Source organism: Poecile atricapillus, chromosome 6 (genome assembly GCF_030490865.1).
Source record: "Poecile atricapillus isolate bPoeAtr1 chromosome 6, bPoeAtr1.hap1, whole genome shotgun sequence".
In the NCBI taxonomy this organism is placed as follows: Eukaryota; Metazoa; Chordata; class Aves; order Passeriformes; family Paridae; genus Poecile; species Poecile atricapillus.
The window spans coordinates 28,313,644-28,331,761 of NC_081254.1; the positions used below are offsets into that span (position 1 = coordinate 28,313,644).

Here is an 18,118-nt window from a genome sequence, read left to right on the forward strand (position 1 = left end):
CTCATGACCTTCTCTGGTTCATCTTAACACTCTTGATTCATAACCAAGCTTCACTTTGCTGGAGCCATTTAATCTGAAACCACCTCAGGGCACCAATTTATCATTAATTTAATTGGAGATGCGCCTGAAAAGGTGAGACATACAATCTCTGCTCATGCAGGCCTCCCCAGGGAGGAGTCATATTCACCACTCTCAGAAGTACTTCTTTCACAAAAAAAGCTCTTTGCTCAGTGTCCCAGATCCAGAACAGCACACAGACCTCATCAAATTGGCTTCACCCAGTGCCAGGGACATTGTGCTGGCAGTGCTGGAGTGAGGAAAACACCACCTCCATTTCTACCTTAGATTAGACACAGGGCACAGCAGCACTCACATCCTGCCTGTGTTACATTCCCCCTATACCAGTGTGTGCACTGGTGGTTTCTGCAAAAAGGACATGCAGTACTAGGAACAGCAGTCCTGGGGAAACCACTGCTGTTTCTGGCCATTCTCCCTTCCTACACACTGGGCTGGGAGCCAGAGTGTGGAGACCCAGCCATCCTGGGGCCTCAAACACAGAGGGGAACTCTAGTGAGACCCTGGGTTGAAATGATCTGGAAAAACAAGTTGAGCCCTGACATACTTGTTTTAACCAAAGCATTGGCTGAACACTGGAGAGGTAGAGACTGACTTAAGAAGTTGTGACAATTAGGAAGATTACTGTGAATGCGGTGTACCCCACCCTTGCTTTATGTATACAAAGCCACACGTTGCACTGCTTTGTTTATAGCCCAGACTCCACAGCAGAAAATAGTCTCCATCTTTCCAATGGGTGAGGCAGCATCAGGATATTTTACAGCCAGAAAATCTCACAGGTCTTTTTTTTTTTTTTTTCCATCACACAGCCTCAGGCTTTATATGTGACCTTCTTCTCCCTTTGCCTGGACTGTTTTTCAAAGGTGGTGATTTGCTGCATTTCCTGGGCCAAAAATGCACTCAGGAGCTGCACTGGTGTAATGAGGCACTGTGCAGAAATACAGGCTTGCTGTCTGTGACCTGTTACCACCACTGCTCTTGGTAAGAAGTTAATTGATGTCTAATGAACATACTGTCATAAGGGTCTCTCACCCTGGCATGGCTCTTCCTTTCCAAGGCAGGAAGAACATTTATTTTGTAGAAAGAATTGAGAAAGGAGATGCAAAGACTTACATGCTACTTCATCCAAGGCCGTTACCACAAACCACATGACTTTCCTCTCGGCCATTTTTGAACGGAGGGCTATAATTTTGTCTCTCCAGCTGACCCCTGCAAAACAGAATGAGAAAAGCTACAGCCCCTAGCTTTGCTGGGGATGATGATGTAAACACAAACCAACATATGGTGCTTGTGCTCCTCACTCCTTTCCAATAACTGACACAAACTATCTCAAATGAGCTGCCCTCTAGATACCCATGAATTTGTTTTGAAGTCACCCAACTTCTAGAAAATGGTTATTCCAGGGTAGAGGGGTCATTAGCTAAGGTTTGATCACCTTCCTGACCTATTCACAGTGACCACATTGTGCTGTGGTACTGTTTTGCTCTCTCCTTTGTAAGAAAAAAGCAAAAGGGGGATAGGGCAACAGGAACAACCCATGTCTGTTGGGAGTTAAGCTTCTCACCTGTGTAACTCAAGTCAAGCGTGATGAGAGGCTTGCAGGGGCGTTGAGGACAATCTGTCCAGATTGTATCGATCAGGTTTTCTTTGACAGGCACAAGGTCATGGCCAGCACTTCTCAAGGCTTTGGACATTCTCTTCCACTGGTCTGCCAAAGGGAAGAAAGTCAAGAGTGGTGGCTTTAAGAAACACACATGTTCAGCAACAGCAGAATCTTCCCTTTTCCCTCCAGCCTTCGCTTCTTCCCATTCCCTTAAGAAAGACAGCAAAATCCATAAACATGCTACAGTAGCCAGTGGCAGGAACAGAATCTCACAGTCCTAAAGCTTTATGCTCGAGCTGAAGAAGAATTACTTCAGCTGGGAGACAGAAGTCTCTGGAAGAAGCCACAGTAGAAGCTGCCCTGAGGATTTCCTCTCCCCCACTGCAGAATCATGTTAGATCTAAGCTAGACAAGATGAGAGTCGCTCCCAACACAGGTCCTTAATCCATCTGAACTAGCAAATATCCCCCTTGCTCCAGTGACCTTTGCATTGTGCCTTGTGTTTTGAAACACGAATAGATGGATACTCTGATATAAATCATACCCCTCCCTATGCTTCCTACAGGGAAAACTGCAGAGATCCCAAGACCACCAAGCAGGAGTAGCAGCATGAATTGTGCCTGGGTGTTCTTGCTCACATGCTGACCAAGGCATTCAGCATTCAGCATGAAGTGCCCATGACAAGCCAAAGCACAGACAAAGAGATGATCAGGATTCCACTTTTCAGGTAAAGTCACTGCAAGCCTAGAAAGTGGTTCTCATCCCTTGTGCTCTGGAGTCAACGCACTGCTGTGGAACTCTTATGATAAATGGTTAAACCAAAATCCAACCTGTTTTGTATAACAGTTTAACCACCACTATATCTGAAACATGGTTAGCTGCACACAGTCACACAACAGCTCTGCCAGAGAAGCGAGGAAGCAAAATCCAGTTGCCCAACCCAGAGTCAAATATAAAGTAAAACCAACCTGCTGGAATAATGAAAGGGTCCACTCCCACCTTTGAGCCTTCTGGGAGGACACTCACTAGCCAATCCTCCTGAGTTGGTGTATCTTTCAGACCTTCCAAGGATTGAACAAAAAAAAAGTTCAAAGAAGCAGTCACATTGAAACATTCCCACACTATGCAAAAAGTCCAAGCTAATCAGATATGTCTAATGAATGTCTAGATGCACAGGCAAGAGTTATCACAGGAACTAAAGCAGAAGCTGTGTATCCAGTATGTCCCTAAGTCCCTGCATGATGGGATATCCCTACAGCTCAAGCTGTACTTGTGTGAAGTGAGTGCTCTCCATTGATCAGTGGAGCAGTATCCCAGGCTCCTGCATACCCATTTTCATGAGTGTCCAGTTGCTATCCATTTGATGTGCAGCTTGCAGGAAGTAGCGTCCATCAGTCCACATGGCTGCATGCTGCTCAGTGACTATGGCGGTACCTAGGCAGGGAGACAGAAAGGTGATTCAGGGTAGACAGCCACCATGCAGAGACACAGCAGGGACAGTGTTTGAAATTCACCCTAATTTCCTAAAAGGCACTTCTGGTCACTGTTCAAAAGTTATTCCTGTTTCAGTAGAGATATTCATTGCTCCCCCTGCACTGTGACCTTCCAAATCCTATTGGAGACAGTATGCACAAGGATGCACCTTAATGAATTGCCTCATATGAACTCAACTTAAGCAAAACTCAGCCAGCCAGTGGAACTGGGTAGGTGGGACTTTCCAAACCTTCTGTAACAGAAACTGTAGTCTACAATTGGCTGTTGTCACAGTAACATATACTGTACATCCCTGAAGTCCATCCCATCCTCTTTTGGGGAGGAAGTCTGGGCTCTGGCCACCCACAAAACACAGCTGATACCAGGCCTGCAGACATGGGTATCACTCCCAGCTGTCAGCTGCACCCCTTTCCCAAGTGTTACAAGTCTAGCAGAGATGACTGAACAGGAAACATGAACAAAAAGTTCTGTTATTTTCATTTTCTGTCCCATTCCACTGACTCCAGATGGAGGGATGCAAGCAGACAGCTGAGGGGCACTGACATCCCAGCAAGGCACTCAAGCTGCCTTGCCCTTGACAATATAAAACAAAACAAACCATGGCACAAACTGAAACTGAATCCAAGTCTTTACCATACCCTCTGTTACAAAGAACTGATGGTCAGATTAGCAGAGCAGAGTTTCCAATTATTAACTCATTGTCTTCTACCAAATTCCACCAACATAAACCCCATTTTAAGTTGCTTCAGCTTGAAAAGATAAAGCAAGAAATAAAAGGTGAGCCCCTGTGTGAAACCTCACTGATTTGCTGCACATTAGGCTGGGAACAGACCTTCCAAGTACATAACAAGGGCACAAATTAGAGAGGAAGGTTATGAAGCGGTCGTGCAGAAGGGGCAAAATTAATGCAGGATTCATGCTAGCCATTAACAGCAGCCCACAGCCCTGGATTTATCACCTTCCAAATGAGGTCCCAGAGCTCATAGGAACTGATGAATAAACCCTCTAAACATAGGTACCAGTATTTATTAAAGTGAAATACAATTAGAGGGGAAAAAAACTTCAGCAGACTAAAGTGACTTTCCAACAACCACAGAGCAGAGTAATTTGCACAGCTTAGGGTACAGCTAGGGTAAAAACTAGGTCTCTTGAAACACAGACCTATCCTACAGCCAAGAAAACATCCTGTCTCGGCAAGATAAGCAAACTTTTCCACAGTGCTCAGTTTCCAAATGCAGAGTTTCTGGCCCTGGCTCTGTTTAAACAGAAAGGCCAGCTAAAGTCCATCCACTATTCACCCAGGCCGAACAGGCAACGTAAAAATCTGTTCATACTAGCTGCACATCAAAAGAAATGACTGCAGGTTACAGGCATCACATTAAAGAGTTAACAGGATTTTACTTTATGAGAGGTTCATTTAGGGGTCAAACATTTTCTGAAAACTTGTTATTCCACTGATATTACATAATTCCAGCGGGTAGCCAAGACATAATTCTGCAGATGCTGAAATGGGAATAAAACAGTCCAAACAAGCTGGATAGATTTTCTTTTCCATCCTGCCTCTATGCCATGAAAGGAACTATTTCTTTAGAGGAGAATTATGCAAGAACCCAAGTTCTGGAAAGGTACCTGCAGAGCCATCAAATCCAGAGATGAACGCCCTTCTGCAATCACAGGGTGCAATGTACTCACTCTAGAAAACAAAAGAGGCAGCAATTATTTATAGCAGCAGGGGAAAAAAAAACAATCAGCTGATGACAAATACTTTGATAAGCTTTTTCTCCTAAAGGACACCACAGAGAGAACAAAATGAGTTAAAAATTCCTGGGCTCTACTCTGCTGTGATTATACTGTATTTATGTTCAACTGGTGGGGTTTTTTAAGCTGCAGCACTTTTCTCCCACAAACATCTGTAAACACTGAAGTGCTTCAGAGTTTGCAGACGTTTATTTCACACTCAGCCTCCCCTTTGGGCAACAAACAAATTATGCCTTTGAAGCTGAACATGAAGGGAAGGGAAAACAGAAGTACCCCTTGATCTTGGGGTAATCAGTACATAAAATCTGTAAAATTCACTATCTCCACTGAAGTCCCCTCACTGGCATTTATAAGAATTCCTTTAAGACTTTTTTTTTTCCTGCAACAGTGACATTGAAAAAAAATCATCAAGATGGTAAGACTGTAAGAAATTTGACTCTTGGGACCTTTCATAAATAGATACTGATCCTTTCACTTCTTCCTTGCCTACTCAAAATCAGACTACACCCAAAACCACCAGACCATGATTTGATGGATGAGAGGGAATCAAAGTCCATCTTCATCCTAAATCTGTCACAACCTGTGCTTCTGGACACATCTTTTCAGAATGTTGTAGAAGAGCCTGAGAAGGCACAGACATCTAATATTAACAGGTACTGCCAGAATTAAAAGAACAACTGAATCTTCACATGGCCCACATGATTTTTTATGGGATTCCATTCTGGCAAGTTTGTAGGTCAGAACTGCTGAGTACGCCTGTTAATGAACTAGTGCAAATCAGCAAATCAGCTTAATACAGGCTGACAGCACTGACGTTTGAGCTGCAAAACCCCTGGATTTGTGCCTTACGAATGGTCTGAAATCCAAGTCTGTTTCTCTGCCCCCAGCTGTGCTGGGGCAAAAGAAGCATCTTAGGAACTGAGCTAAGAAATCACAGCCCAATTCTCAGGTGCTTTTGGTCTCTACTGTGATCGTTATCACCTGACTGTTAAAAAAATACTCCCTTCAAATCTCTTACTCTTCACTGTTATAAAGAAGACAGAGGGTTCAAAGCACAAGTGAGAGAGCAGCACAAACTATAGAATGAACCAGCTCCGTTTCTGCTCCAAATCAAACCACGACCAAACCCTTTCCACAACAGCCATGTCTCTCCCCTCCTGGGAGAAGCCAACCAAACATTCACCATTAACATTTTGAAACTTGAACCTTGGGATAGTAAATCTCATGGCCCAAGAGGATCTTGTTGAGTGGTTTTTGCTCCCAGTTGCCAGGGAAGATTCCTGGTACATGCTCCAAATAAATCCTTCACTTTATCCAAAAACTAGTGAAAGTTGGCAGAAATGAGGGCAGTATGGAGACTATGCCTGCCCTCCTCTTTGACCCAGTTAGTTTCCTGTGCTTTTTCTTGTCCAGCCTCACAGGGCTGTGAAATGATCAGCAGCTGTAGGGAGAAGGTAAGTCAGGATATCCACCTTGTGAAAAGAAGGACTGCCCATGGCACAACTCCAGCTGACGGGGGTGGATCTCTCAGCCCCACACAGCACATTATCACCACTGAGCCCCTTTAAAATAATGGCAAAGGCATCAGCAGACAGAGTGAACAAAGCTGTTGAGGAAACAGAATCAATTGTCTGTTTCCCTGTTGCCTGCCTCAGAGCAGTGGGAGAGAACATGAAGGCAAGGCAATGCCAGACCTGAGGATTCCTCATTTCAACACTCCCTAGAGACTATTCAGTCTGTTGACTGCTATGACTCCTCTGTCCAACATTTCCAGCCCAAAGGTGGGACATCATCTTCCAGGGTCCAATGCCAACAGGAGGTAACTGGAAATTTCCCATCATGGATCACGTCACTTAAGTACATCCCAAATGATGTATTTTAGTACAAATGAGAGCAATGATTTCTTTTCCATTTCTCTTGACCGACACAGCAGAGACTACAGGCTAGTTTACTTGTGAAGTCAAGCAACCCCACATTCATAGCATGTGTTAACACCACAGAACAATGAAAAGGATGAAAACAATTTTAAAAATACAAAAGAAAAAGAAGTGTATGAATTTTAGGTCTGGTAAAAGCTGACCAAATAAGCAAAGACCTGGACTCCATGGACATACCTGATGCCATCCCATTCACAGACAAATCCAGGGAGTGTTTTGAGAGTTTACAATGAGGCAGAAGGGCTTTAAAAGGGAGTATCAGGGATCTGGAGGGAAAGACAGTTCATTCATCTGTCAGTCTGAATTCTTGCATACCCACCTGCTCTGCTTCATGCAGCAACCCCCACTGTGCAAAGATGAGCCCATGTTTTGCACAAGCTAAAATTACATGGGAAGCACCTGTGTATGCCACACAAAGCACAGACCACAGCACGCTGAGAAGAAGGTATTTCCCTGGGGCTTGTCTTGAAGCTCTGATGGCCTTCAACCTGGCCCTTCTCAGTCCTTTCACATCTGCTTCTCACCACACCTGTCAGTCACACAGACAAAACTGGGGGCTACATCACAAAAATCCCTCATCTAAACCAGGAAGAACCCCCAAAATATCTGCTTATCCCCATAGCCTGAATGGTTGTGCTGTAAACAAGTTGAAGTTCATTCTAGTCTAATGTCAACCAAGATCAGCAATGCAAAGTGCATCTAGCTACCCTTAGAGCCACAACACTGGTGTCATTAAAGAACAAACACTGTAGTGTACCTGGAGGGAGGGAGGTATTCATTGCCAAAAACCTAAGTGCATTGGTGAGATCTGGAACCCGTCAGAGCAACCTGTGCACAAGCCCTCTATTGCTTTATAACTGAGCTGATTCCTCAGCTCAGCACAAGTGTGTGTCAGAGGAGCCAGCCCTGAGCAGAAGACAGCACCTCTGCCAACCCAAACACAGGGCCCTAAGCTGGGCAGGTGCTTCCTTCATGTGGACGACCAGCCAAATCTGACCAAATTTATTTTGAGTCAAGGCCTGGAGGGTGAAGCCAGCTGTAGTTAAGCCCTGACTGGCTCCAAACCCAAGCTCTATTCCAAACATCATTCCCTCCCATTAAGAAGCAGCTCTTCCAATCTCTGAATAGTCCCATATGGGCAAAATCCAGATTCAATGTAAACACACATTGACTCAACATAAAAATGGATCCTGCTTTTATCGCTGAAACATCCCAAAAGCTCTGACATTTTTAACCAAACCACAAAGGGCTTAGGTGCCTCATTCCTAAAAGCATGGCTTTTCATCCCTTCATGGTCCTCATGGCACCTGTAGCCACCCAGCACACATGAAAATAAGTGGGGACTATTTGGGTTTGATTTCACTTTTGTCCTCCTTTCTCATCAGCCTCTGCACCACGCAGGTCCCCAAGGAAAGAGTCTGTTTTGCTGACTTCTTATCACCAGCATCAAAGTTTTCAAAAATTAAAGCAGCCAGCCAACATCCAGGGCTGAGTGCAAGAGCCACAAATCCAAGGCAGCCTTGGTTAAGTCTGAGCCAGAGCCAGCTGTGTTTGAGAAGCTCTGCAAGTCTTTCACTTCCTTACACAACTAAACATGGATAGCAAAGGATACAATTGGTAGCAAGACTCCTGGCAGTATGATAATCTAAGCCGCCTAGCCTTGCAGGAAAACCAATATTAAAAGCATCACAGAACTCAGAGCCCATCAACATTCCCAGTTGTTATAAAGAGAAATTAGTCAGCAAGTTGCAGCATCAGGGTGTATCAGCATCAGGCCAATCCAGGGGTTCCTTTGCAACCCAGAAGGGAATAAAGTTTCACCCAATCTAAACCCTGTGGCAACACCACTGGAGGGAAAGCCCTATTTGTTGACGAGTTCTGTGATGAGGATGCCAGGACAGCCTCAGGAACGGCTGAGAGAGGCAAGGACAGCAACACATAGCTAGTTTGGGCTGTGGGGAGGAAATGGCTTAGGCCACTAAACACTTGGGTATCATTAAACCACAGTATTCTGAGTCATGGAGGGAGCTGCCTAAGAGCAAAATCTGACTGCAAGGCTGTAATGTTCTTGTTTGCACACAGGAAACAAACCCTTGCCTGGAACATGGAGAAGTTTCAAATCACAGGTCATCACAATTTACCTGGAATCAGTAAGGCTGTTCTGGGATCAAGAGGTTTCTGTCATTGGCAAACACTGCATCAATTCCCAACCCTTAGAAGAAAAAATCCTGCAACAGCTATTCATGAGGCACCAGAATCAGCAGCTTTTAGTAATCGTTTCTATTCAGATAGATTCCCTCTGCAGAGAAACCTGACCAACTCGCCTGGCAGGAAATAGCAACATGGGGTTCTCTGCTTAACTGCACTCTGTCAAGGGAAAGAAAGCAACAGAAAAACCCAGAAGTCCTGAGGGTCACATTCTTCAACTCACATGACAGCATTTAATGTCTAGTGAAATGAAACCAGAGTTATATATGGACAGAGGCAGCTTGAGGCAGGAATGCAGCAGACAATAGCAGCTGCAGAAAACGCCTTCCCCCTACCTGCCCAAGTTTGAATCTCCCTATGAGGAAACACGATGCTGCACATATGGTCCCAGGGCACAGGCAAGTCTGGACCCAGCTCACCCCAGTGCCAAGTCAAGGGCAAAGGTTCTGATTCAGTTGCATTTTGCTCTTGTGCACCCTGGGGTAAAAGGGAGCTTTGGGTGTGAGCCAGGAAAGCTATAGGTCTTTTGTTTCCTGAAAATGGCTGAGGAGAGAAAAACCCTCAGCAATTCCTAGGTCTCCTAACAGAATGAACAGAAGAGCGAAACTTGCACATGAGCAAGCAGGGGAGGTGAAAGGCAGTTCAGCAATTTAAAATTTATGACATGGACTACAAAACTCTTAACAGTGGAAGCAGCACACAACAGTTACTGTTGTACCCTTGCCTCCTGTCTTTAGTGCACAGAACATGATACAGAGCAGCATGGAAAGGGAAGCATCACCGTGGCCTGTTCCTTCCCAGCCTCTCTAAGGCCCCTCCATGTGGGATCTGAAGGGCTCTAGCACAAGGCAATAAATTCCACCAAGAACTGAATCTAGCAAAGAGAAAACTCTGCAACTAAACTTTTGCTACCTTGCTTGAGAGTATTTATTTATCAGGAGGTGCTACTGGGGAAAGCAAAGCCCGGATAAAGCCTGTTCCTCCTCCCCCAGTAAACCCATTCTTCCCAACAGCCAGGATAGGCATAGAAAGTGCCCTGGCAAGCTCCCTTTTCTGCAGTGTGAGCTCCCTGAAGACAATCTGATGAAAAGCTCTTGGTGGAACATTCACTCTGATTTGTTCCAAGAATATAAAAACCTCAGTCTTCTGAACAAACCCCAGAAACGTTTTCCAGCACAATATTTCTCAGGTTTCCCAGACTTTTATGCTAGAACCATTAAGGTGAGTGAACAAAGGATGATTTTAGTTATGCTTGGCTTTTATTTTCTGCAGGGAAGGAAAGTATGACCATCCCCATAATGCATCCATCCATACCTGGTGGGCATCTCCAGAGGGCACTATGTAGGCTTGGACCGGCTCCTGTACATATCTGGGATTCTTCATCACCTGCCGCAGTTGCTTCAGCAGCTCTGTTGTAATTTTCGGACTCATCTTCCTACCTGCAACTAAAACAAAGCATGAGACTTCAGTGTTTCTCCAGCCATCCCAGGTCACCCACATGCACAGGCTGGAGGAAGCTGTCTCCACTGCAAACTTCCCTTGAGGACAACACTGCCAACATCATCCCTCTCGGACCAGAATTTCACCTGTCTTGTCCCTTCATTCATGTCCCTTGAGAACAAGAAATCAGGTTAAGGCCAGGGAGTCAATGCTGGCCTGTCCTGGGAAGGATCCTTTCCATCTGGTGAAGGATGGCATGCCCTGTGGGGATACACATAACCTTAATGCACTGGTGAACCCCTTCTTGTGTATAGACAGCACCAGGAACAAAGCACCTCAGACATACCCTATGACAGCCAGGAAAGGTCTTGGCATGGGAGCCAAGTACCCACAGATCAGAATCAGTCCCACCTATGAAGTGCACTAAGAAAAACTTTCAGTCTTTTCACTCTAGGGCCGGGAATGCTATAGCTTATACACCAGAGGAGCACAGGCTGCTAGGAGAGGAAGACATGCACACCAGGAACTCAGAAATGGATCAATTATAAATGTTTTTTTAAGAAGTTTTACTGTAGCCCAGAGTTTCATGGTGAACTGGTGACTGAATTAACTCAGGGAAAAGAAATCTGCTCCCAAGGACATTCAGAGGGATGAATTCACTGGCCACATTGACCTCAGGGCTGTATACTCATTCACCTAGCAAGAACACAACTGTAACAGGGGAACAGCCCATTGAGCTCTCACAAGGCCAGAGGACAACTAAGGATGCTTATAAGAATGTTCTCTAAAGACCTTTGGCAAATGCTCTGCAGATCTCAGCTGGTGTCAGGCAGGGGTGGGGCACAGCCTGGATGGCCCACAGCAGATCAGAGGGGAAAACAAGGGCACAGGCCAGTCACCCTCCCTGGCTGTGTTTTTGCAATGGATGTGTCTTTGGCATTGCAGTGAACACCAGCCTCTCAATGTACTCCCCCAAAACCCTCACTAGCCAGCGCCAGCTGCGAGCACCCGGCACAATGATGTGTCAGGCCCTGCTGCTGTGCTGGCACAAGAAATGGCTGCAGTGGGAGGCACACGCTGGCTGCAGAGGATGACTGGCCAGAAAAACTATGAGAATCAAGCAGCCTAAACCTTTCCAGAGGTTCTCCACCTTTTTCTTCACTCATATCTCCAAAGCATGCTCAAAGTGGAATAATCCCCTTCTTGGTTTTCTCCCCACTCCCTTCACATTTTGAAGAACTCTTATAACTTCAATGCTGTCGCTTTCCAGGGCAAGATGGGTTATGTGCTGCTTGAAGGCCATGCTATAAAGTATTTTATTCTGACCAGTTAATTTCACACCTCATTTCACAGCCATGTCTACAAACAGGTCATAGACATGAGAAGCAAACAGCATGCAAGTCTCAAACATTTTTTGCTTATCCAGGCACTTATTCTATTTACACCTCAGTAGCTACCAGGAGTCCCAGATGACATTACAGTCTTACGGCAAAATACAATAAGGCACAGTCCCTGCCCTGTGATGTTTGCCACCTAAACAGGAAGGCAGAAAAGCTTCCTCCCTTTCACAAGGTTTGATTTGACCAAGGTCACACAGCAGCGCTGTGACCAAATCACAAACTGAGCCAAGATCTGATGCATTCAGGTGTAAAGAAAACCCAAGACCACCATTCACATGTCTCATCACAGGAAGTTTAGAGCACACCAGACTTGTGTGAGACTGACTCTGCCCACAGGTACACTGTCTTTTAAATCCCAGACCACAATAAGCAAGTCAAGCTCAAAAGGCACCATACACTATATCCACAAACTGGTATCTCATCCCTTTTCTGGGGATTGCACCTCAGATTTATTTCCAGGACAAATTTCATTGTTTTATACATTGTTTGCAAGCTACACTGAACTTTATAACACTGTGATTGTTTCTGTTTGTCCTCCACAGCGAGCTGCTGTAACACTCTATAACATTGCTGTTGATTTATGTTCAGATAGAGTGAAACACACAGGAGAGAGAGCAACAACCTAGTGACTAGCCAGCAGAAAAGAATCTCTTTCTACAAACTCATAAGGACACAGCTTCTTTTCTTGAACTGTGCTTTGTCTCCAGGAGTCTAGAAGTCTCATATAAATAGGCAAGGCATGACAAGGCTTTGCTTTTTAATAAAGTCCCTCACTGACAAGCCATGGTTTTCTTAGCAAGATGAGATCCTCTCAAGGACAAAAAAAAAATCATTTAAAAAGTACTCTCACTGTTGAAAGATTTCCTTGTGATATTAAAAACACAAGTAAGATAGATTAGCAACAAAACCCATATTAAGGAGGACTTTCTATTTTGGATAAACCCCATAGTATAAGAAATGACTTTCAAAATATCCTTCACAAACTTTACAATAAAAATTGTCTTCAGTTTCTAGAGAAATAAAAGCTGTTTTCTCAGAGGTAGTTGGCAGCCATTTACTCTGGTCAGCCCTATAAGTCTTAACATGTGACTTTTCCTCCCTTGACCATAATTACAAACCTCTACAAAGCTAAAACAGCTTCTCTATCATTATTTAATCAGTCCAGTGATTAAAACAAAACACGGCTGAAATTAAGGTAGTGGCTGTAGCAGTGCAAGAACCAGTCCCATTTCCTGCCCTAACATTTTCAAAGGTATCAGGCTCCCTTGTTACCTGTCTCTGCAGTTCCCCACACCTGGATGCCACTTGTCTCTCCTCACACAAAATACCATCCAGCTCTTTGCTTGGCCTTCATAAGCTCCACTGTGCCTGAGAAAGCAAAGGGCAAAACTGAAGTGGCTAACAAACTTTGCCCTCCCATAAAACATTCTCATCCCCCAGCAATGAGCTGAAAATGCATTAATACTATGTTCTTGATGGTAAGATTAGAGATGCACCAAGGGTGAACCATGAGGGAACAGGGAATGTCAAGGGTCAGGCATTTGCTTGTCAAGATTTCTGATTAAATCTTGCAAGTGTGCTGGTTCATGCCCATTTGTTTTCTCAGTCACTCTGTCAGGGGCCACTCCCCATATTACAGATGGGGAAATTAAAGCAGAGCAGGAATAACATACAAAGTACCACTGTAGTATGACAAGAGTCAGAGCTGGATCCCAAAATCTGTCAGTCTAGACATATATTATCTACATCTCACTCAGACTGCGGGAGGCAGTTCTCCAAGAGCCCAGAGCAGATCCTGCCTGGACAGCATCTCCATCAGACACATGGGGCAAAGAGCAACCACGAAAATGCTGCCAGAGGAACCAGACACGTCCTCCTGCCTCCCACATGCACACACAGCAGTGGGCTGCTGCAAGCCCCAGCAGAGCCGGGGCCACCAGGCCCACTGTGTCAGGGTGTGTGTCAGTACCACAGTGGGGACAGGAGGCGAGGCCAGGGCTGGCTGCAGCTGGGGCTGCCTGTGGCTGCTGTGTTAGACCACCGAGTGTTTGTAGTGTTTTCTTCAGATATGCTCATCCTTGTGATAATTTCCTGTCCACTTTCTCTTTTATGAATAGTCTTGTTCAAAATAAGCACTTCGGTTTGCATAGTCGGGAGCCAGCAGCACCACCTCAAAGCCAGGCTTCTCTGGCCTGGACTGGCTGCACACAGGGCAGCCCAAGCAGCCACACACTGAGGCACAACCCCATTGCTTGTCCCCTCTCCACAGTACCTGCAGCACCCCTAACTCACCAAACTGAATGGCAGAATTGCTAGGGTTGAAAAGGACCTCTGGTCCAATCCCCCAGCCAAGGCAGGGTCACCTGAAGCAGGTGACACAGGAACACATCCAGGTGGGTTTTCAATGTCTCCAGGAAAGGAGACACCAAGGCATCCCCAGGCAGCCTGTTCAGTGCTACTCTCAATGTAAAGAAATTCTTCCTCATGTTGAGGTGGAATTTCTTGTGTTTTCGTTTATGGCCATTGTTCCTCGTCCTGTCACCGGGCACCACATCTAAGGGCCTGGCACCAACCTCCTGCATCCACCCTTAAACCATTTATATGCACTGATGAGACCCCCTCTCAGTCTTCTCTTCTCCAGACTGGACAGGCCCAGCTCTCACCTTATCTCCTCGTAAGTGAGATGTTCCTGCCCACCTGGGCTAAAAGCCTCCCCCAGCCCTCTGCGGGACTGACGGAGCCGCCTGGGCCTGGCCACGCCGGCTGGGCCCGGCTGTCAGCGCTGGCTCCCCTGCAGGGCCTGGCCGCCCGGCCTGGGCCTGGAGACCCGCCGGGGACGGGCTGGAGGGGAAAGCCGGGCCCAGGCCGTGCCGAACCCCCGCGGCCGGGCCCCGAGCACACATTCCCGCTCTCTGCCATCAGCCCGGGCACCCACCCGGGGCTGCCCCCGCTCGCCGCGCCTCACCTGCCGCCGGCCCGCCCGCCGCCGCCACGTCAGCGCCCACGTGGGCCACCAGGGCCGCCCCCATGGCGTCACTGTGAGGTCACGGGCCGGCCGGGCGGCACCGGCATCGGGATGGGGACCGGGACCGGGACCGCGACCGCCACCGCCACCGCCACCGCCACCGCCACGGACACCGCCACGGACACCGCCACGGACACCGCCGCGGACACCGCCACCGCCGCGCTGCCCGGCGTGGTCGCCAGCTGAGCCCTGCGGGGAGCTCCCGTCCCGCCCCGCGGTGGCCGCGCAGGGCGCGGGGCTCCGTGTCCCGGGTGAGGGGAAGGCGCTGTGCAGCCCGGAGCACCGGAGCGGAGCGCCTGTCCCGCACCTCGGGCTGCGCTCGCCTCCGCGATCAGCTTCGCTCTTGAACTTCCAAAAACCGTGGAGGAGCGACTGGGGCCGCTCAGGAGCGCGCCCGGCTCCGAGGCGGGCGGACAGGAGCCGGGGCAGGACAGGAGAGGCTGGGGGCTCACACCTGCTCCCCAGCACCACGCTGGTGGACAGGTTGAAATCACATATTATGAAGGAATTCTGTGCTGTTGGGGTGGTGAGGCACTGAAACAGGTTGTCCAGAGAAGTGGATGCTCCAACCCTGGAAATACTCAAGGCCAGGCTGGATGGGACTTTGAGCAACCTGGTCCGGTGCCTGTGGTTGACGCAAGATGATCTTTAAGGTCCCTTCCAACCCAAACTATTCCATGGTCTATGAAAATCTGGTTATTTGCCATGCATGCTTCCTAACAAAAAGCCCTCCCATTGCCCTGCTCTGCCCTGGCAGTTTTTTACATGTGAGCTATAAGTGAACCCTTCTGACAGAAACAGGATTCTGTTACAGAAAGGCAGACATGAGAAGATCACCACCAAGAAAGGCTACAACAAAAGAAAAAACTGCTTTGTGCCTGTGTCCAGGCAAGAGGAGGTTGCCTACAGCAGCAAGCTTTTGGAGCTCTCCAGTCCAACTGCTAAAACAAGGCCAGCTTCAAAACTAGAGCAGTTTGTACAGGGGCTTTGAGTATCTCCAAGAAAGGAGAAGCACAGCCACCTTGGGCAGCCAGTGCTAGTGCTGACCACCTTGAAGCAAAAAGGTTTATTTCTGATACCCTGGTAGATTTCCCTCATTGCAGCTTGCCCTGTGACCTTTTGCTGTACACATCTGGAAAGGGTCTGGCTCCTTTTTCTCTCAGACCGTTCTCCAGGCTCAGCAATTCCAGCTCCCCTGCAGTCAAGCTTGGCCAGCAACTGAGGTGTTCTCCACACTGCAGATCCTTGGAATGCAATGTAGGGTACAGCACAGCAAAACTTGTAACCCAACAGAAGAGAATAAAAGGTCTGTCCTGCAACCAGCATCCCAGCATTGGGAAGGGTCATTGGATGGGCTGGGATTGCAGACTGTCCCTGAGAAGGGACAGGAGAAAGGGGAGTGACCAGGACTGTTATAACAGGAAAATTTCTTTCCTCATTAACCTCCTTGGGTGAAGCTAATTGCTGTTTCCCTATTATTCTCATCTTATCTTCCAGCCTTATCCACAAGGGACTCCTACAGTCCTGGCAGTCTGGGCCAAAAAAGGCCCATTTAGTTCATCACACATCAGTGTCCCCCTCAGGGTAAACTACAGCCGTATTTTGCCTTTGTGTTACAGACCACATTACGCTCACCCTGCAGAATATTTGCTGAGAAGATTCATTTCTTGGAAACCAGCCAGAATCCAGCGATGCTCATACAAAAGCACGTGTCAGGACATTTTAAAAGCAGTGCAACATTGGCATGATGATCACGGAGATCATTTGCCAATGGTGAACTCTGCAGCTGAATCCAATCAGGGTTGTGAAATGGTCCTTTCAGCCTCCTCTGACTCATAATAACAGTAATAATAATAATTTGGGGTTAGATTTTGAATTTGGCTGTGGCTCTTAATAGAGGGTTGTGGAAAGCTGCACCTGCTGGAGCTGTGCACCAGCCCAGGGAAGGGAGAAGGATCAGTCAGAAACATTTCAAATGTTTGTCATGTGCCTTTCCAGCTCTCCAAGTGGGGATGCCTTTTCCTCTCCTGTTCTGTGGCATTTTTAGTTTGTTTGAATTTAGGACAGTGGCTAAACACAAGGTAATCAGCCTGTGACAGTGAAATCGTTTGTTTGATTACTTTTTGCCAGCAAATCATTATTATAACACGTTGGGCTAGCTGATGGACCGTGGGAGCGGTGGCAATCAAATACAGGGAGGAAAGAAAATACTTTTTCTATGTGGGAGAGTGACCTGGGGAGCGTGCACAGTATGAAATAATCAAGCTGCTGGCAGATCCCAGTGTACCAGGGGGAGGACACAGGAATGGAAAGCTCAGCAGTTTCACAGAACTTGCTCCAGTTGCTCCAGGTCTAGAGATGCCATTCTGCCTGTCTGCAGTCAGTCCAAGGAAAACAGCTAGTGTGAAAGCAGGTCTGTCCTGCCTCCTTTAGCTACAACCCTAGCACAAGAGGAGGGCAAACCAGGAGGATTGAGTTTGATTAATTTTCTCTACTTTGGACCCAGCTCAGGGCAGAAATAACAAGCATCACTGTGGACAGACTATCAATGTGATATTGATGTCTCTATGTAATTTAAAATTAATTAAACCACTCAAAAACACCTTACTGCATTGTCTGGTATGTGCCTCCATTCTGTCTTCCCCATCAAGCTCTTTATTTAATAAAGGTTAAAAAAGTCTGTGTTCCCATCTCCTAAAAATATGCTAAGGGAAGCAGAAAACAGAAGGGAAAATATTGATGTCTGGAAGAGCTTCTAGGTTGTTACTGAGTGTCTGGTATTGCAGAGCCACATTGTTAAGGTTTCTGCACCCAGAGGTGACTTCTAACTGGTTCTGACTCATTGAGCACTAAAATTTAGATAAATTTGCTTTCCTTCCTTATAAAATTAATAATGACAAACTGATGGATATTCTGCATAGGATTATCATTCCAGAAGAGTAATAATCTTGTAAGAAAATAAATTTTCAGATTACAAAGCATTTTGCAGGCATCTCCTGCCTATGCTGGTGACAAGTCCCCTGCAGTGAGCAGCCATGTCACAGGTGGAGGTGTGACTGTGCCACGTGAGCTGCTGTCCTGCCTGTCTGCAGGGACCTGGGTCTGAACACTGCAAGCATCCCAGTGCCACCTGAGCCAGCAGGAGCAGCGTTAAGCCCATGGATGAGCCCTGAGGGGG

General features: G+C 46.9%; 1 protein-coding gene and 1 long non-coding RNA gene across 2 annotated transcripts in view; one reads left to right on the forward strand and one right to left on the reverse strand.

Moving 5' to 3' along the window:
* XPNPEP1 (X-prolyl aminopeptidase 1) overlaps positions 1–15,010 on the reverse strand; it is a 31,074-nt gene extending 16,064 nt beyond the window's left edge. Inside the window, exons 1-7 of the mRNA XM_058841417.1 lie at positions 14,881–15,010; positions 10,390–10,520; positions 4,802–4,865; positions 3,008–3,112; positions 2,647–2,739; positions 1,640–1,783; positions 1,189–1,284 (exon numbers count right to left, since the gene is read on the reverse strand). Coding sequence (XP_058697400.1) covers positions 1,189–1,284; positions 1,640–1,783; positions 2,647–2,739; positions 3,008–3,112; positions 4,802–4,865; positions 10,390–10,520; positions 14,881–14,944 — 697 coding nt within the window. The 5' untranslated portion in view covers positions 14,945–15,010. The remainder of the gene's footprint in view (positions 1–1,188; positions 1,285–1,639; positions 1,784–2,646; positions 2,740–3,007; positions 3,113–4,801; positions 4,866–10,389; positions 10,521–14,880) is intronic.
* A 53-nt stretch (positions 15,011–15,063) lies between these two features.
* LOC131580351 (uncharacterized) lies at positions 15,064–17,547 on the forward strand. The gene is made up of 2 exons (XR_009277850.1): positions 15,064–16,246; positions 16,560–17,547. It is a non-coding gene; the product is annotated as an uncharacterized LOC131580351 (long non-coding RNA).
* Positions 17,548–18,118: the final 571 nt, after the last annotated feature.